This window comes from Dipodomys ordii, unplaced genomic scaffold (genome assembly GCF_000151885.1).
Source record: "Dipodomys ordii isolate 6190 unplaced genomic scaffold, Dord_2.0 Scaffold156, whole genome shotgun sequence".
Classification (NCBI taxonomy): domain Eukaryota; kingdom Metazoa; phylum Chordata; class Mammalia; order Rodentia; family Heteromyidae; genus Dipodomys; species Dipodomys ordii.
The window spans coordinates 438254-454896 of NW_012267372.1; the positions used below are offsets into that span (position 1 = coordinate 438254).

Consider the following 16643-nt stretch of genomic DNA (forward strand, 5'->3'; position numbering starts at 1 on the left):
GGAGGGAGCGCACCAGCGGAGGCGTTGATTGGTTAGCGAGAGGAGGCATGGTCCGCTTTAGACCAATCCAAGACGTGCCATCTATGGTCCCGGAAGAAGGGGCGGGGCTAGAGAGCGCGTGCTCCTTCGCTGGGTAGCGAAGAAAATCTGTAGGCAACGTGCGTTGGTTACAAGTTGCTCCTGATTCCATGATCGTTTGATCCTAGGCAGAAGAAAGACTGGTCCAATTCTGCGCTCAGCCTTGACCACCAAATCAGCCTTGTGCAAACTAATGCAAATAAAATGTCATTTGAGGGGCTGGGAGGGTGGCTGAGTGGTTGAGGGCTTCCCTAGCGTGCATGAAGTGCTGGGTTCCATTCCTCAGGACCACATAAACAGAAAAAGCCAGAAGTGGCGCTGTGACTCAGGTGGTAGAAGCAAAAAGAAACAAAAAGAAGCTCAGGAACAGTGCTCAGGCCCTGAATTCAAGCCCCAGCACTGGGGTAAAATGTCATTTGAGGGGAAGGGAGGGCACCGCTGTAACCCTCGACACCCCTGGGATTCCCGCGGAAGTATGGATTATGGAAGATGAGCTTTCCAGGCGCCAACACTAAAATTTGTGGAATGCATGAAAAAAGCCTGTTTCCTATTCTTGTTTTGTATTTCTTTCCTCCTTGGTATTTACCTCTACAAAATGGGGTGGTGATTTTCCCTTTCTCAAAGCATTGATTAGATAATTAAAGTTCAAATAAGCCTGGCGCTGATGGCTCACACCTGCAATCCTAGCTACTCAGGAGACTGAGAACTGTGGATCATGGTTCAAAGCCAGTCCAGCCAGAAAAGTCCCCTTGAGACTCATGTCCAATCAGCCACTCAAAAACCGAAAATAGTGCTGTGCTCAAGTGGTAGAGAGCTAGCTTTGAGCACAAAGAAGCTCAGGGACAACACTCAGGCCCTGAATTCAAGCCCCATAACTGACAAAGAAAAAGTTCAAATAGTCCTCAACTATATACTCCAAACCACCTGAAACCTGTATATATGATTTTTTTTTATTTTTGCCCTTCTATTTATGTAGCTATAATAAGGTTTAATTTACTAGTTCAACAGATAAAGGGATTAACAACAGAAATAAAGAATAATTATAGGCTGGGAGTGTGGTTTAGTGATGGAGTGCTTGCCTAGCATGCATGAAGCCCTGGGTTCAATTCCTCAGGACCACATAAACAGAAAAAGCCAGAAGTGGAGCTGTGGCTCAAGTGGTAGAGTGCTAGCCTTGAGGAAGAAAGCTCAGAGAAAGTGTCCAGGCCCTGAGTTCAAGCCTCAGGACTGGCAAAACAACAACAGCAACAACAACACAATACTCTGCTGAGGTTAATGTGAATATGGTATTTTGTTTGAAAAAAACAAGATAAGTAACTGAAACTTTGGACAGCAAAAGTAGCCTTAAGGGAGAATTAATGCAATCTGTAAAGTACTAAAAAATATGGTTTTCACATAGGACTTTTACAAACATTAGTAAATAAAAGACATAAGTTGTAAAAACATGTGCCATTTAGTAAAGCATTTTTGATTAATGACCATTTCCATGACCATTTTGTTTTGTTCTGTTTTGTTAGAGATAGGGAACGGTCATGTCAATTGTCCTTCCTCAGCCTTCTGAGAGTTGGAATTAAAGGAATGCACTACCATGCCCAGCTAATTTAGTGCTTTTTTTATGTATAAAATCTAACGTTTAGATTAGTGGCAACTTTTAAATCTTTTTTTACTCACATAGGCTACCAAGTCAGATTTTTAGAATGTCTGCTTCTCCTTTTTAATTTTGTTTTTAAATTTTTGGAGGTAATACTGGAAAGGTAAGAGTGGGGAGTGATATCCTTACCTCAAATTAATCTTTTTGAAACACCTACACTAGGCCTTTCAATCTTGGGAAATTGGCCAACTAGCAGTACCTAACTCCACCCAGATTCTCCCTTCCCCTTTTGGATCCTGTCAACCTCATCTGATGCATTGTTTCAAAGGGAAATCACTTCCTCAGGGTGGACTCCCAGATGTGGCCTGATTGACTAACTCTGCACTTTTAATTAAAAGGAATATTCTGTGTTAAGGAATATCCTAACACATTTTAGACAGAATACATCAATTTGCACACTATTGAAAAAATTATAGTGCACAGAAGTAGCACATACTGTAAGTGGTATATTGGATACTCAAACTAAGGGTCAAGTGACTACATACAAGTTACTTCTTCATAGTACTCCACTATGATTTGAGGGCCTGTAGTGGTGAGGTGTCCTTGGAAAGCTCATTTCCAAATTGCATAGCAAATAGTGCACAATACTTGTTTACTAGGGAGCCTGGTGGTACCAGCTTGTAATCCTGGCACTCAGGAGGCTGAGGCAGCAGGCTCTCAAGTTTGACTTTAGCCTCATTACATAGAGCGATACCTTAAAAGTAAGGTTCATCTCTATAATCCTAAGTATAGAGGAGGCTGAGATCTGAAGATCACAGTTCAAAGCTAGCCCGGATAGGAAAGCCCTTCAGATTCTTGTCTCCAATTAATCTCCAAAAAGCCAGAAATAGAACTGTAGTTCAAGATGTAAAGTGCCAGCCGTGAGTGAAAAAGCTAAGGAACAGCATCCAGTCTCTGAGTTAAAGCCTTAGTCTGGCGCGCGCGCACACACACACACACACACACACACACACACACACAGAGTATTTATTAGTAAATAAGTAATCAGTTGAATGATAAAAGGAGTAGAAGACCCTGGAAACATAGCCAAAAAGACAAGGTCCTTGTTTACTAAATCCTACCCTTATTTCAGTACTAGTTCATATGTCCTGCTTGGGTTAGGTGGCCCATCTAAGTTCTTACAGCCACATCTAGGTCCCTAACCCAGCCCTTGAACTCCCTGGGTCATTGCTGTCTGGTAGTAGGTCTTTGTGTCTCCTGGTGGAAAGGCAGGGCTGGAGCTCTCTCTCACTCGGGCATCCTGAGATCCCCTGGCTAGACAGGGAGCCGGGGCTCCGGAAAGAGGGCCTTTCTAGCTCAGCAATTCTTGCAGCTGAGCAAGCCTGAACTACCGGAAGCAGGCTTCCCTGGGGGCAGCCCCTCCCCCTGGTCCAGCTACCCTCCCATCCAGAATAAATAAACAAGCTAATAAACAATTAGCCGACAAAGAAAAGTCCTGGCTGCTGGTTTAGGCAGTTATCAAGAGTTCCCAAGCATTTCCCTAGAGGCTGGAATAGGCGGAGGCTACAGCCACCAAAAAGAGGCCAGAGTCTGTACTACGGAGGAGTGAGAGTCTGGATCCCCATTACAGAGATGCACGGACAGAAAAGAAGAAAAAAAAAGTCCACCAAAGAATTCTGTGGAGGTGTGTGTGTGGTGGGAAATGTTCTGTGTCCATTCTCAGGAATCAGTTGCTTGGACTTGGAGATGTTCGAGGATGCTGTCAGCTCGCCTGTCATTGGCCAGCAGGGCAGCCAATCAAGAGGCAGGAACGAGAGCCTGGGATGCTTCGATTTGCCGCTCAATCCTAGAGCACCTGGCCCAGCCTTGAAACGTAGCCTGGCAGATGCTAAATATTTGAAGGGGAGGAGGCTCGAACCGCCTATCTTCACAAACTTTACAAATTTAAGTATGAAGTGCACATCAATTGCAAGGAAGCATCTCAATGAATATTCACCAAGAGAACACACCTGTAATGCCCCCACAAAGGAGACCTAGCTCTCATTATCCCACACCCCCATACTTTCAGGTTCTCTCCTACCTGACAAAGGGAACTTTTCTCTACACTTCTATTACCATGAATTTGGTTGTGTTTGTTTTTGTTTTGTGTTGTTTTTTGCCAGTCGTGAGGCCTGAACTCTGGGCCTGGATGCTGTCCCTCAGCTCTTCAGCTCAAGGCTAGCACCTTACTGCTTGAGATACAGCATCACTTCTGGCTTTTTCTGCTTATGTAGTGCTGAGGAATTGAACCCAGGGCCTCATGCATGCAAGGCAAGCACTCTACCACTGAGCCACCTTCCCAACCCTGTGTTTTCTTTTTTTTACAGGCCTTGACAATTTGCCCAGGCTGGCAACTCTCCTGCCTCAGCCTCCGGTGTGCTGGATGACCAGCTAGAACCACAACAGCCTTGATGTGTTTCTGTGTGAAGAGCATCTTTAGGGAATAGAATGCACAAATCTTCATGCCTTATTTCCTACTATGTAATGTTTATTTGTTTGTTTATTGTCGGTTTCAGGGCCTGGACATTTTTTACTCAAGTATAGTGCTCTACACCCCTAAGCCACAGCACCACTTCCAGTTTTCTGGTGGTTATGGTTAATTGGAGGGAAGAGTCTCCCAGACTTTACTGCCTGAGTTGGCTTTGAACCTCAATCCTCAGATGTCAGCCTCCTAGTAGCTATGGTTACAGGTGAGAGCCACTGGCACCTGGATTATTTATTTTACAGTGCTAGAGATCATAGGTAAGATTTTTACCTCCAAATTCTATTTTTTTATTTTATTTTTTGACAAGGGATTCAATTATGGCCTTATATTTGCTAGGCGGGTGCTGTGCCACTGAGTCACAACTCCACCCCTTTTGTATACTATTCCTTTTTGTTTGTACTGGAACTTGAACTCATGTCCTCATGCTCTTGCTTAGTTTTTTCACTCAAGGCTGGAGTTCTGCCACTTGACCTACACTTCTACCTCCTGAATTTTGTTAATCAGAAAGAAGTGCCTCTTAGATTTGTCTGCCTTGGCTGGGCTTGAACCTTGATCCTCAGAGCTCAATCTCTTGAGTAGCTAGGCTTCAGTAGCTAGCTGGTGATCCACTGCACCCAGCAGCAATGGATATTCTTCACACAGGGTCTCAGTTCTTGCCAGCATGCCTGTCTGGACTTTGATCCACCTGTTTACCCTTCCCATGGCATTAGAATGACATACATGTACCACCACAGCCACCTACTGTCCAAAAAAGGCCTTGACAACTTTTTCTGCTCAGTCAGACCTTGAACCAAGATCCTTGCTCAATATCCCAAGCAGCTAGGATAACAGGTGTGAGCCACCAATGTCCACCTTTTTTTTTTTTTTTGTCAGTTGTATTGCTTGAACTCTGGGCCTGGGCACTGTCCCTGAGCTCTTCAGCTCAAGACCAGTGTTATACCACTTGAGCCACAGCACCACTTCCAGTTTTCTGGTGGTTAATTGGAGATAACAATCTCATGGACATTCCTGCTCAGGCTGGCTATGAAGCTCCATCCTCAGATCTCAGCCTTCTGAGTAGCTAGGATTACAGGTGTGAATCACTAGCACCCCACCCAACTTACTTTTTTTTTTTTTTTTGGTAGAGGTACCAAAGTTTGAACTCAGGATCTTTTACTTTCTCTATGTGTTTGATGTATAGCTGGTACACTGCAGTTTGAACCATACCTTCACCCCTGTGTTTTTCTACTTAATTGGAGGTGGAGTCTATTAGGCTTTTATGTCTTGGCTGACTTCAAGACACTATCCTTTAGATCCCATTCTCCTAAATACGTAGGATTACTGGTTTGAGTCACTAGAACTTAGCTTGGTTCCAGATTTTGTTTATTTTTGTTTTGTTTTTATAGTATACATCCTATTGATGGGTGGAAAGTGATTAAGCCTTTGCTTTGCAATTTCCCTAATGTCTACTAATGTTAAATATTTTTTCATGTGATTCATTGGTCATTTGTAGATCATTTTAAGGAACTATCTATTCACGTTCTCTGTCTATGTTGGGGTTAAGTTCTGTGGAGTTTGTTGTGGTTGTTGCTGTTGAACTATAGGAGTTTTCTGTATTCTGGATATGAATCTCTTATGAGAATCTCAGTTACTTGGGAGGCTGAGGCAGAAGGACCAAGAGTTTGAGGCTAGCATAGGCAAGTATGGTAGTTCATAACTGTAATTCCAGTTCTCTGGACTCTGGGACAGTACTACAATGGCTTTTTAGAAACTACTTTTGCTAAATAACACTTTGGCCCAAAGGTTACCCCAAAACAGGGGAAGAGCCTGGTGTCTCCAACCTCATTTTGAATCATCTGTCTCTTTTGTCTTAAAACTGGGAACCAGACTTCTGCATAACTGCATGTTAATCACTAAAGGACTGTCTAAAATCTTAATCATCCCCTCCAAAAGCCACAGGAAACAATTTTCTGACCCTGTGATTCTCCATCCCAAGAGTCCTGCAGCGCCCCCTACCAGCAGGCAGTAGTTACAGAAAAAAAACTGATCTCTTACACTTTACCCTTTAATCCTCTTACATTGTAGCAATACAGCTGTGAAGAAAGCCTGGACTACTGGCCTGTAAACTAAATTTTGGCCCCTCTGGCTCTATTTTTGCTCTGTTAACTTTTAACCTTTTCCTCCTGACTCTCTCTCTCTCTCTCTCTCTCTCTCTCTCTCCCTCCCCCCCCTAGTCATTTTGGGAAGGCTGCCTAATTGATAAACATCTACCCCAAGGCAGCAATGCTTTTCTTATCAGAACAAGTGGTAGCCAGTGATAAAGATCAACCAGGCCACACTAGGACCAAGACTCATTAACTGTGCTTCTTGCTTGTTTTTTTTTTTTTTAAATACATATAAACTGGTAGCTCATGTCAGTACCTTAAAGACAGTGTTGGGGAGGGGGGGTCACTGAAACTCTTTATTCTTTCCCATATTAGCTGCTTTAAATAAATCTTCTTTCTCTACCCTTTGTCACCACTTGTCTCTTCAATTGGCATTTGTTACCCAGGGAGCTGAGCCCAGTTTGAGACTCTCCAAGTAAGGAGCTTTGCCCTAAACTTCAATAACAGGAGGATTGCAATTTAGAGAATGCTCTGGACTGGACTGCATATATGTATGTATATTTATTTATTTATTTATTCCAGTCCTGGGGCTTGAACTCAGGGTTTGGACACTGAGTTTTGCTCAAGGCTAACACCATACCACTTGAGCCACAGCGCCACTTCCAGCCTTTTCTGTTTATGTGATCCTGAGGAATGAAATCCAGGGCTTCATGCATGCTAAGCAAGCACTATACCACAAAGCCACATTCCCAGCCCTATGTATGTATTTTTAATTTTGGGAAGCTTTTTTTTTTTTGGTAGTACTGGGGATTGAATTCAAGGACTTTCATATGTTTGACAAATGCTCTATCACTGATCCTTATCCTCAGCCCCAGACTGTATAACCCAAAAGTCACAGAGCAGAACAGGCAGGGTGGATCATGCCTATATCCCCAGCTAACTTGGTATGGGAGACAAGGAGTGGCGATTCAAGGCCAGTCAAGACATGTTCATGAGACCCCCATCTCAATGTAAGTATAAGGCATGGTGGTATGTACCTGTGATCCCTGGTACTGGAAAAACAGAAGTAGAATAATTATGGTTCATGCTGGGCACCTGTGGCTCCTGTCTGTAATCCTAGCTACTCAGGAGGCTGACATCTGAGGATCCTTGTTCAAAGCCAGCCCAAGCAGGAAAGTCTGTAAGGTTCTTATCTCCAATCAAGTACTCAGAAAAAGCTGAAGGTGGCACTCTGGCTCAAGTTGAAGACTGCTAGCCTTGAGCACAAAGCAGCTTAGAAACAACTCTCAGGCCCTGAATTCAAGCCCCAGAACCAGCAAAAAACAAAACAAAACAAAATCAATAATATAACATAAACAGTGATATAACTAATATATTATCTAGCTGGGTGCCAGTGGCTCACACTTGTATTCCTAGCTACTCAAGAGGCTGAGATCTGAGGATCAGGGTTCAAAGCCAGCCCAGGCAGCAAAGTCCTTGAGACTCTTATCTCCAATAAACCACTAGAAAACCGGAAGTGATGCTGTGGCTCAAGTGGTAGAGCGCTGGCCTTGAGCTGAAGACCGCAGGACAGCACTCAAGCCCAGAGTTCAAGCCCCATAACTGACAAAAACCAACCAAACAAAAAACTAATATATTATCTATCTATCCATCTATCTATCTATTTATTTTTGTCTCCAGGCCTGGGTGTTGTCCCTAAGCTCTTCTGCTCAAGGCTACTGTTCTACCTTTCTGAGCCACCGCTCCATTTCTGGTTTTCTGGGGGTTCATTGGAGGGAGATGAGTTTCACAGACTTTTCTGCCTGGGCTGACTTTGAACCATGATCCTCAGCTCTCAGCCTCTTGAGTAGCTAGGATGACAGGTGTGAACCTGTCAAGTAGCAAATTAGCGTCCAGTTTGGTTGGGTTTTGTGTTTTGGTACGTCGTTAAGCTACTGCCTTGGTCTCAATGTATAAGCATAAAAAGATAGTTAACTTTCTGGCTAGCCTGGTGTGTTACCACTTGAGCCAAGCCTTCAATCTGGGGCTTGAACTTGGCCTAGACGCTGTCCCTCAGCTCTTCAACTCAAAGCTAGCGCTCTACCACTAGAGCCATTGCGCCACTTCCGGTTTTCTGGTGGTTTATTGGAGATGAGAGTGTCACGGACTTTCCTACACGGGCTGGTTTTGAACCGTGATCCTCAGATCTCAGCCTTCTGAATAGCTAGGATGACAAGCATGAGCCACCGGTGCCCAGCTAGTTTGCCTTTTTTTGCTTAATTAGACAGGGAGTATAGGACTTTCCTGCCTTGGTTGGCCTCGAGCTCTTGTCCTCCCATCTCCAGGCTAGAGCCACTGGCGTTCAGTCCAATGCAGTTTCTTACCTAAAACGGTTATTTCGAGCACTCTTTTTTTTTTCTTTTTTTTTTTTTTTGGCGGGGCAGGTGGTGGTGGTGGTGGTGGTAATGGGTGTAGTCGAACTACATTTCCCAAAATGCAACGCTCTTTGTGTGTGCCGCCAAGCATGTGGGGATTGTAGTCTTCCGTAGAGAACTAGTTCCACAACTCCCAGCATGCGTTTGTTGTTCGGATCATTTGGTAGAAAAGGGCAGTCGCGCAGCATGTTGGGAGGCGGACCCGACTCTTCCTTGATGAGTAGACTTGTTCGTGGGGGGGAACTACAACTCCCAACAGGCTGTGCGCGTGAAGGCGGGCGGGTCCTTCTGCCGGAAGTCTGCGCCAGCCTTTGGGGGCCCCCACAACTGCAGCCGGAGCCAGAGCCGCCCAGTAGCAGCGGGGACCCGGGCCGCTGGGGTCCGAACGGGGGTCGTCATGGTAACGGGGGCGCGCCACACCGGGGACGAGCCGAGGGAGGGTCGGCGCGCGGGCAGTGCCGGCCTGGGTCGGCGCCGGGCGCCGGTCCCCTCCCCCAGTGGTGGATGGTCCGGGCCAGGCGCGGGCGGCGAGGATTGAGGCCGAGGGGAGATCCAGAAGGGGAAACAGCGTCTGGATTCTGCGCTCGGGGGTGCTCTGGGGTGTCCGCCCAAAGGGGCATTGGAGAAGAAGGGTGGGCGATCCTGCAGGTTTGGGAGGGGCCTTTGGAAACTAGAGACGCAGCTGGTGAGGTCCGATCTTGGCGGGGTTGGGGGTGGTGCAGGCATTGTAGTGAGGAGGAAGCGCTGGAGCAGAACCGGGGTGAGGGGGTCCCCGAATTTCAGGAGCTGGCCCTGCAGGAGCAGAGGGGATGTTAGGACAGGAGAGGATTTGGCTGAAGGAGAGAATCCCGGGGAGGGAGTGGGGAGGCGGGGAGAGGCTGGACACTGGGAAGCTGGAGGTAGGAACTGCGGAAGCAGTGGATGGAGTCAGAGCCGGTGAACTGCACCCCCAAGGCTTGGAGCTAGGGAGTGCATCCCAGAAACAAATAGGGAGCAGATTTCAGGAGGAGAGGCTTGGGGCCAGGGTACAGAATAGGCTTGAAATTGTGACATTTGAGGGGGACTTTTCAGGCAAGAACTGAATTTCGGATTTAGAGGCCATCTTGCTCCCACCCCCACTCCAACGTGGGGCTTTGAAACTAAGAAGGGTTGTTTGGGTGGGAGGAAAGGTATAAGAACATGGATGAGCCTCCCCAGGAAACAAGGTCCTTGGAGGTAGGTGGTGACCTTTGGAACAAAGGATGTGGCCTTGGAGCTGGAGATGGGTTATATATCTCCAAAGAAAAATCCATTGAGGCTGGAGGTGGGGAGGTCTAAAATGAACCACTAAAGGAGCAAGCCAGGGAGTGGCAGACCCACTAGGGTCCTCAGGAGGTGTTGAGGGGATCTGAGAATGAGGGAGCTGTCACCCCCAGGCTTGCCTCTAGCTGCTCTAATCATGTGCTCTCAGGTCTCTGAATTCTGGGGTGCTCACCCAGCCCCTTCCTGTCCTGCCCTGGTCCTCCGTCCTGTGAGGAAGTGAGTTTCGCTGCCTCAGCAGAGGAGTTCCTAGAAGGAGAATGTAATAATATCCTGTTCCTTTCCAGCTTGGGGGAGAGGGGTGCAGATTGAGTGTAGACAGCAGGTTTAAGAAGAAGGACCCCTCTCTTCCCCCCATTAAGGAGTCAGGGCTTCACATAAGTCAGGAGTTTGAAGGCTTAGAGGGTCTAGCTGTGAGATCTCCTTTTCCTGACCCATAAATTGTCTCCATAATAAAATGGGCAATAGCATGCCAGACTCAGGGGCCCAAATCCAGGCTTCCTCACAGAGGGGACTTGGACGGCGCTGTCTCACTTCAATGTCATATAACAAAGCCAGGCACTGGTGGCACACGCCTGTCATCCTGAGAACTGAGAAAGATAGTTCAAAGCCATTGTGAGTAGCAAAGTCTGTGAGACTCTTATCTCCAGTTAACCAGAAGGCAGTGGAGCTGCCACTCAATTGGTAGAGTGCCAGTCTAGAGGAAAAAAAAAAAATAAAAAAGCTAAGAGGACAATGCCTAGGCCCAGAGTTCAAGCCCCAGTATTGGCTTAAAGAAATAAATTTGAGGGGCTGGGAAGGTGGCTTAGTGGTAGAGCGCTTGCCTTGCATGCCTGAGGCCCTGGGTACGATTCCTCAGCACCACATAAGCAAAAAGAAAAAAGCAGAAGTGGTGCTGTGGTTCAAGTGGTAGGGTGCTAGCCTTGAGCTGAAGAGCTGAGGGACAGAGCCCAGACCCAGAGTTCAGGCCCCACAACCGGACCCAAAAAAAAAAAGAAAGAAATTTGAGGTGAGGTCTATCCCGATGGAGTATCTGTATCTATGGCAACACATCGTTGGAAACACCTCACAGAATAAATATGTGGTGCGCTTTACTCACAGGACTATTCTCTATGTCTGTGGGAAGTAACTGCAAGACACAGGAAAAAATAATAAATAAATTTGTGCCGGGTGCTGGTGGCTCACATTTGTAATTCTAGCTACTCAGGGGGCTGCGATCTGAGGATTGTCATTTGAGGCCAGCCCAGGCAGAAAAGTCCATGAAACTCTTATTTCTAATAAACTTCTCAGAAAAGGCTGGAAGTGGCAATGTGGCTCAAATGGTAGAGTGCTAGCCTTGAGGATAAAGAGGCTCAGGGACAGTGCCTAGGCCCTGAGTTCAAGCCCCAGGACTAGCAAAAAAACGAACAAACAAACAAAAGCAATTTGGGATAGGTAAATTATATTTCAGGGTTTTTTTTTTTTTTTGTCGGTCGTGGGGCTTGAACTCTGGGCCTGGGCGCTGTCCCTCAGCTCTTCAGCTCAAGGTGAGCACTCTACCACTTGAGCTACAGAGCCACTTCCGGTTTTCTGGTGGTTTATTGGAGATAGGAGTCTCACAGTCTCTCCTGCCCGGGCTGGCTTTGAACCGAGATCCTCAGATCTCAGCCCCCTGAGTAGCTAGGATTACAGGCGTGAGCCACCCAGCGCCCGGCTATTTCAGGGTTTTTAATTGTGTACTGAAAAGGAACTGAAGCCAGGTGCCAGTGGCTCACGCCTGTAATCCTAGCTACTCAGCAGGCTGAGATCTGAGGATCACGATTCAAAGCCACCCTGGGCAGGAAAGACCATGAGACTCCTCTCTCCAATAAACCACTAGAAAACCAGAAGTGGCTCTGTAGCTCAAGTGGTAGAGTGCTCACCTTGAGCTGAAGAGCTGAGGGACAGCACCCAGGCCCAGAGTTCAAGCCCCATGACCGACAGAAGAAAAAAAAAATTAAAAAGGAACTGAGCTAGATGATTCACACTTGTAATTATAGCTGCTTGCCAGGTAGAGATCAGGAAGACATGGTTTGAGGCTAGCGGGGGCAAAGTGTTAGAGAGACCCTCCCCCCCCCCATTTCAACAAACAAGCCAATTATGATGTTTGACATTTATGTCTCAGCTATGCAGGAGGCAGAAAAAGGAGGATCACAGTCCAAGTCCAGCCAAGCAAAATAAAGCAGAGGGGACTAGGAAGGTGGCTCAGTGATAGAGAGCTAACCTTGCATGTATGGGGTCCTGGGTTCGATTCCTCAGCACCACATAAGCAGAAAAGGCCAGAAGTGGTGCTGTGCCTCAAGTGGTAGAGCACTAGCTTTGAGCTGAAGAGCTGGACAGTGCCCAGACCCAGAGTTCAAGCCCTACAAATGACATAAATAAGTAAAAGCAGAAAGGGCAAAGGGCATGGCTTTCACTTGCTAGCAAGCAAAAGGTCTTGAGACCAAACTCCAGAACCACCAGAAAAAAAAAAGTTTATAAACTTAATTTTGAAAACACCCTAGCAAGATAAATCTTGAGAAATTTGCTTGGCCAGTGAGGAAACAGGCTTCAAGAGGCAAATAAATGCTAGAGCCAGGCATGGGAGTACACCTCTGTAATCCCAACATTTGGAAGATGGAGGCAGGAGGATCAAGGAACTAGACTCCGTAGTGAGACCCTATCTTGAAAACTAAACCAAAAAAGGCAGTGATGGGGCCTGGGATTTGATCAGCCATTGAATAGAAGGGAGGCTGGAGGGGCCCAGAGGGGTGGGGGGGTATGTGTGTGAGGGCTGCACCCTATCTCCCCTGTGAGGATGGGTGGGGCTCTTGGGCAGTGCCCCGCCTCCGGCACCCTGCCTGCCTCTCACTCTACTTCCTCTGCCTCCCCAGATCCGCTTCATCCTCATCCAGAACCGGGCGGGCAAGACGCGGCTGGCCAAGTGGTACATGCAGTTCGACGACGATGAGAAACAAAAGCTGATCGAAGAAGTCCATGCCGTGGTCACGGTCCGGGATGCCAAGCACACCAACTTCGTGGAGGTGACTGCTCCTTCCCTGCCTCCTGCACCTCCCCCACACCCACGTCTTCTTACTTTATTATTTGTTGTTGGTGGTGGTGGTGGTCGTGGGGCTTGAACTCTGGGCCTGGGCACTGTCCCTCAACTCTTCAGCTCAAGGCCAGTGCTCTACCACCTGAGCCACACCACCATTTCTGGTTTTCTGGTGGTTTATTGGAGATCAGAGTCTCACAGACTTTCCTGCCCAGGCTGGCTTTGAACCTCCATCCTCAGATCTCAGTCTCCTGAGTAGCTAAGATTACAGACATGAGCTATCGGCACCCAGCTATTTATTTTTGGTTGCGGGGCTTGAACTCAGTGCTTGAGTGCTGTCCCTGAGCCTCTTTGTGCTCAAGGCTAGTGAGCCACAGCTCCATTTCCAGTTTTCTGGAGGTTAATTGGAGATAAGAGTCTCAAAGAGCCAGGCTCACCTGTGGCTCATGCCTGACATCCTAGCTACTCAGGAGGCTGAGATCTGAGGATCGCACGTCAAAGCCAGCCCCAGCAGGAAAGTCCATGAGACTCTTATCTCCAATGAACCACCAGAAAAACAGAAGTGGTGCTGTGGCTCAAGGGGTAGAGCACTTACCTTGAGCTAAAGAGCTGAGGGACAGTACCCAGGCCCTGAGTTCAAGCCACACAACCTACCAAAAAAAAAAAAAATTAAGAAGAGTGTATCTCAGAAACAATAAAAAACAACAGGCCCCAAATTCAGTTCCCAGTACCTCAAACTAAAAGGAAATAAAAGAGGAAGAGGGTATGTGGAGATGGGGCAGTAGCGTGGTGGAAGGGGCCAGGGAAGACCCGGCCAGCTGGGAACACAGGGCCATTTATCCTGGGACTGTGTGGGGGCCTCACTGTACCCCTGCAGAAATTAACCAGAAGCTGAGCTCCCAGTACCAGGACTGGTTGTTGGCACCCAGAGCTGCCACTAGGTGGCTCCACACTACCACCCTGACAGCCTGGACTTTTTTCCTCCAGATTTTGGCCAAATTCTTTGCACTCCAGTATGCATGTCCATACCTATATGGTGGTTTGGCAGTACTGAGGTTTGAACTCGGGACCTCATGCTTATTAGGAAGGTGCTGTACCATTTGAGTCATGCTCCAGCAAGATCTAAACCTTATGGAGTGGTAACAGAAAGCTCAGAAAGTCTCAGATGTTGATCCCCCAGTGTGGTAGTATATGCCTGTAATCCCAGCACACAGAGGCAGAGGTAGAAGATGGAGATTTAAGGACAGCCTAGGCTACAAGGCCTGAGTTACCTTGGTGACAGTGGTGATCCCCCCTCCCCTACCCCCCCAGGACAGAGCTGCTGCTCACAGAATGCGTGTAGTTACCAAAGGAATTTACCCAGGATTTTTATTTTCTGAAGTCTTAACATAGCCCAGGCTGGCCTCAAACTCTTGATCCTCCTGCCTCAACCTCCTGGGTGCTGGGATTACAGGCGACTGTTTCCACATCCATTGGGCAAGGAATTTGACTCCCAGGGGTCATAGAGGGAGAGGCCCGGGTATGGGCCTGGTGGATGTGCCTGCCTTTCCCTCAGTCTGGGCTTTTGTGCAAGCTCCTCCCTTCCTGGAACATTCCTGCCTGTCCTCCCTGCTCCCACCTTTGGAAGGAACATGGTTGCCCCCTCCTTGCTGCCTGTTGCACCCCTGGAATGAGTGATCGTGGGGGGACAGGGCTGGGCCCGGCTTTGCTGGGCACCCAGCCCAGGGTGCCCTGCGCCTGCCCTCACTCAAGACCCCTCTGCCCACAGTTCCGGAACTTCAAGATCATTTACCGCCGCTACGCCGGTCTCTACTTCTGTATCTGCGTGGACGTCAACGACAACAACCTCGCCTATCTGGAGGCCATCCACAACTTCGTGGAGGTGCGTGGGTGTGCGCGTGGGGGCACCTGGCTGTTCCCTGCCCTCAGCCTGGCTCTGCCTGCTTGAACCCTGCCTGCTCCCTCCGACCTCGCCTCTCCTCACCTGCCTTGACTCTTTTTTTCCCCCTTGGAGGCACTTGGGTTCAAACTCAGAGCCTTGTGCTTGCCAGGCCAGGCGTTCTATCACTTGTGCTGCACCTCCAGCCATGTTTGCTAATAGCCTTGTGTTTGTTTACACCCAGAGTGATCCTGCAATGTCCTTCTTGTTTATATTCCCGATGTCTGAGATGACAGGCCTGTACCGCTGCACCTATGAGCTATCATGCCCAACCTGATTGGCTGTCTTCAGGCCATATGTCTGTACCTCTTTTGTCTCCTCCTTAGGCCTTTGTCTGCCTTTTTGTTTTTGTAGAACTGAGTTTTGAATTCAAGGGCCAAAGCACTCTACTTTTTTTGTTGTTGGTGGTGGTGGTGGTAGTCCTGGGGGCTGAACTGGGGCCTGGGCGCTGTCCCTCAGCTCTTCAGCTCAAGGCTAACACTCTACCACTTGAGCCACAGTGCCACTTCTGGCTTTTTTTTCTGCTTATGTGGTGCTGAGGAATCGAACCCAGGGCCTCATACATGCAAGGCAAGCGCTCTACCACTGAGCCACCTTCTCAGCCCTGCACCCTACTTCTGAGCCACGCCCCAGCCCTAACTGTCTCTTCTTCAGTTCTTTTTTTTTTCCCCCTCGCCATTTTGAGATAGGGTCTCACTGTGCAGCCCAGACTGACCTTGAATACAAGATCCTCCAATCTCAGCCTCCCCAGTAGCTGCGATTACAGGCATGTCCCACCACACCTGTCCCTGTTCTATCTCTTTAGGATGATCTTTGCTCCTCCTCCTCCGCGTGGCTCTTCCAGTCCTCGCCTTCTCTGTCACCCTCCCTTCTCATGCTCATGACCTTGCCCTGTGTCTCTGCGACCCCCTCCCTGCCCAGCTCTTATCATCTCTCCCTCTCCCAGGTCCTAAATGAGTATTTCCACAATGTGTGCGAGCTGGACCTGGTGTTCAACTTCTACAAGGTAGGCTCTGGGGCAGGAGATGGGTGGGGGTCCCCACGAGTCCCATTTCCAGGCTCTGAAGGCCTGAGCCCTCCCCCCTTCCCCCACACCCTCACATGGGCCTCCCGGCCTCCCTGGGCGCAGGTTTACACGGTGGTGGATGAGATGTTCCTGGCGGGGGAGATCCGGGAGACGAGCCAGACGAAGGTGCTGAAGCAGCTGCTCATGCTGCAGTCCCTGGAGTGAGGGAGGCGCCGCCCCTGCACCCCACACCCCTGCCCCCCTCAGCTGCTCCCAGGAAGGACCTCAGGAAGGACCGGGGGTGTCCGGGCCGCGGGACAGGAGACCGCGCCCCCCCCACTGCCTCGGGCCGCCCTGGTGTTCCCAGTGGCCGTCACCATGCAGTGCTGTTCCTTGTCTGTGATGCTGTGCGTGTGTGCGTGGAACCCCAATAAACCTGTGGTCCTGCCTGGTCCTCGAGGTCTTCCCTGGAAACCCCTCCGCCGTGGGCCCAGAGTCCCTATGCACGTGCTCGCCTGTCAGCCATACTGAGGCAGCTGAGGTCTAAGGTTCCAGGTTCGAAGCCAGCCCAGGCTGGAAATTCTATGAGGCTCTTAGCTCCAGCTAACCACCCAAAAGCCAGAAGTAGAGCTATGGCTCAAGTGGTAGAACACTAG

The 16643-nt window shown here is 48.6% G+C and overlaps 1 protein-coding gene across 1 annotated transcript; it reads left to right on the forward strand.

Moving 5' to 3' along the window:
* The first annotated feature begins 8933 nt into the window (after positions 1-8933).
* Ap2s1 (adaptor-related protein complex 2, sigma 1 subunit) lies at positions 8934-16441 on the forward strand. The gene is made up of 5 exons (XM_013032632.1): positions 8934-9091; positions 12882-13031; positions 14811-14924; positions 15928-15987; positions 16111-16441. The coding sequence occupies exons 1-5, from the start codon at positions 9089-9091 to the stop codon at positions 16210-16212; spliced, it is 429 nt and encodes a 142-aa protein (XP_012888086.1). The 5' UTR covers positions 8934-9088; the 3' UTR covers positions 16213-16441.
* Positions 16442-16643: the final 202 nt, after the last annotated feature.

Bases quoted from the DNA above. Each gene is read 5' to 3' on its own strand.
- Ap2s1 (XM_013032632.1), top strand. The intron at 13,032-14,810 runs GTGACTGCTCCT...CTCTGCCCACAG, and splicing joins AGCACACCAACTTCGTGGAG to TTCCGGAACTTCAAGATCAT. The intron at 15,988-16,110 runs GTAGGCTCTGGG...CCCTGGGCGCAG, and splicing joins TGGTGTTCAACTTCTACAAG to GTTTACACGGTGGTGGATGA.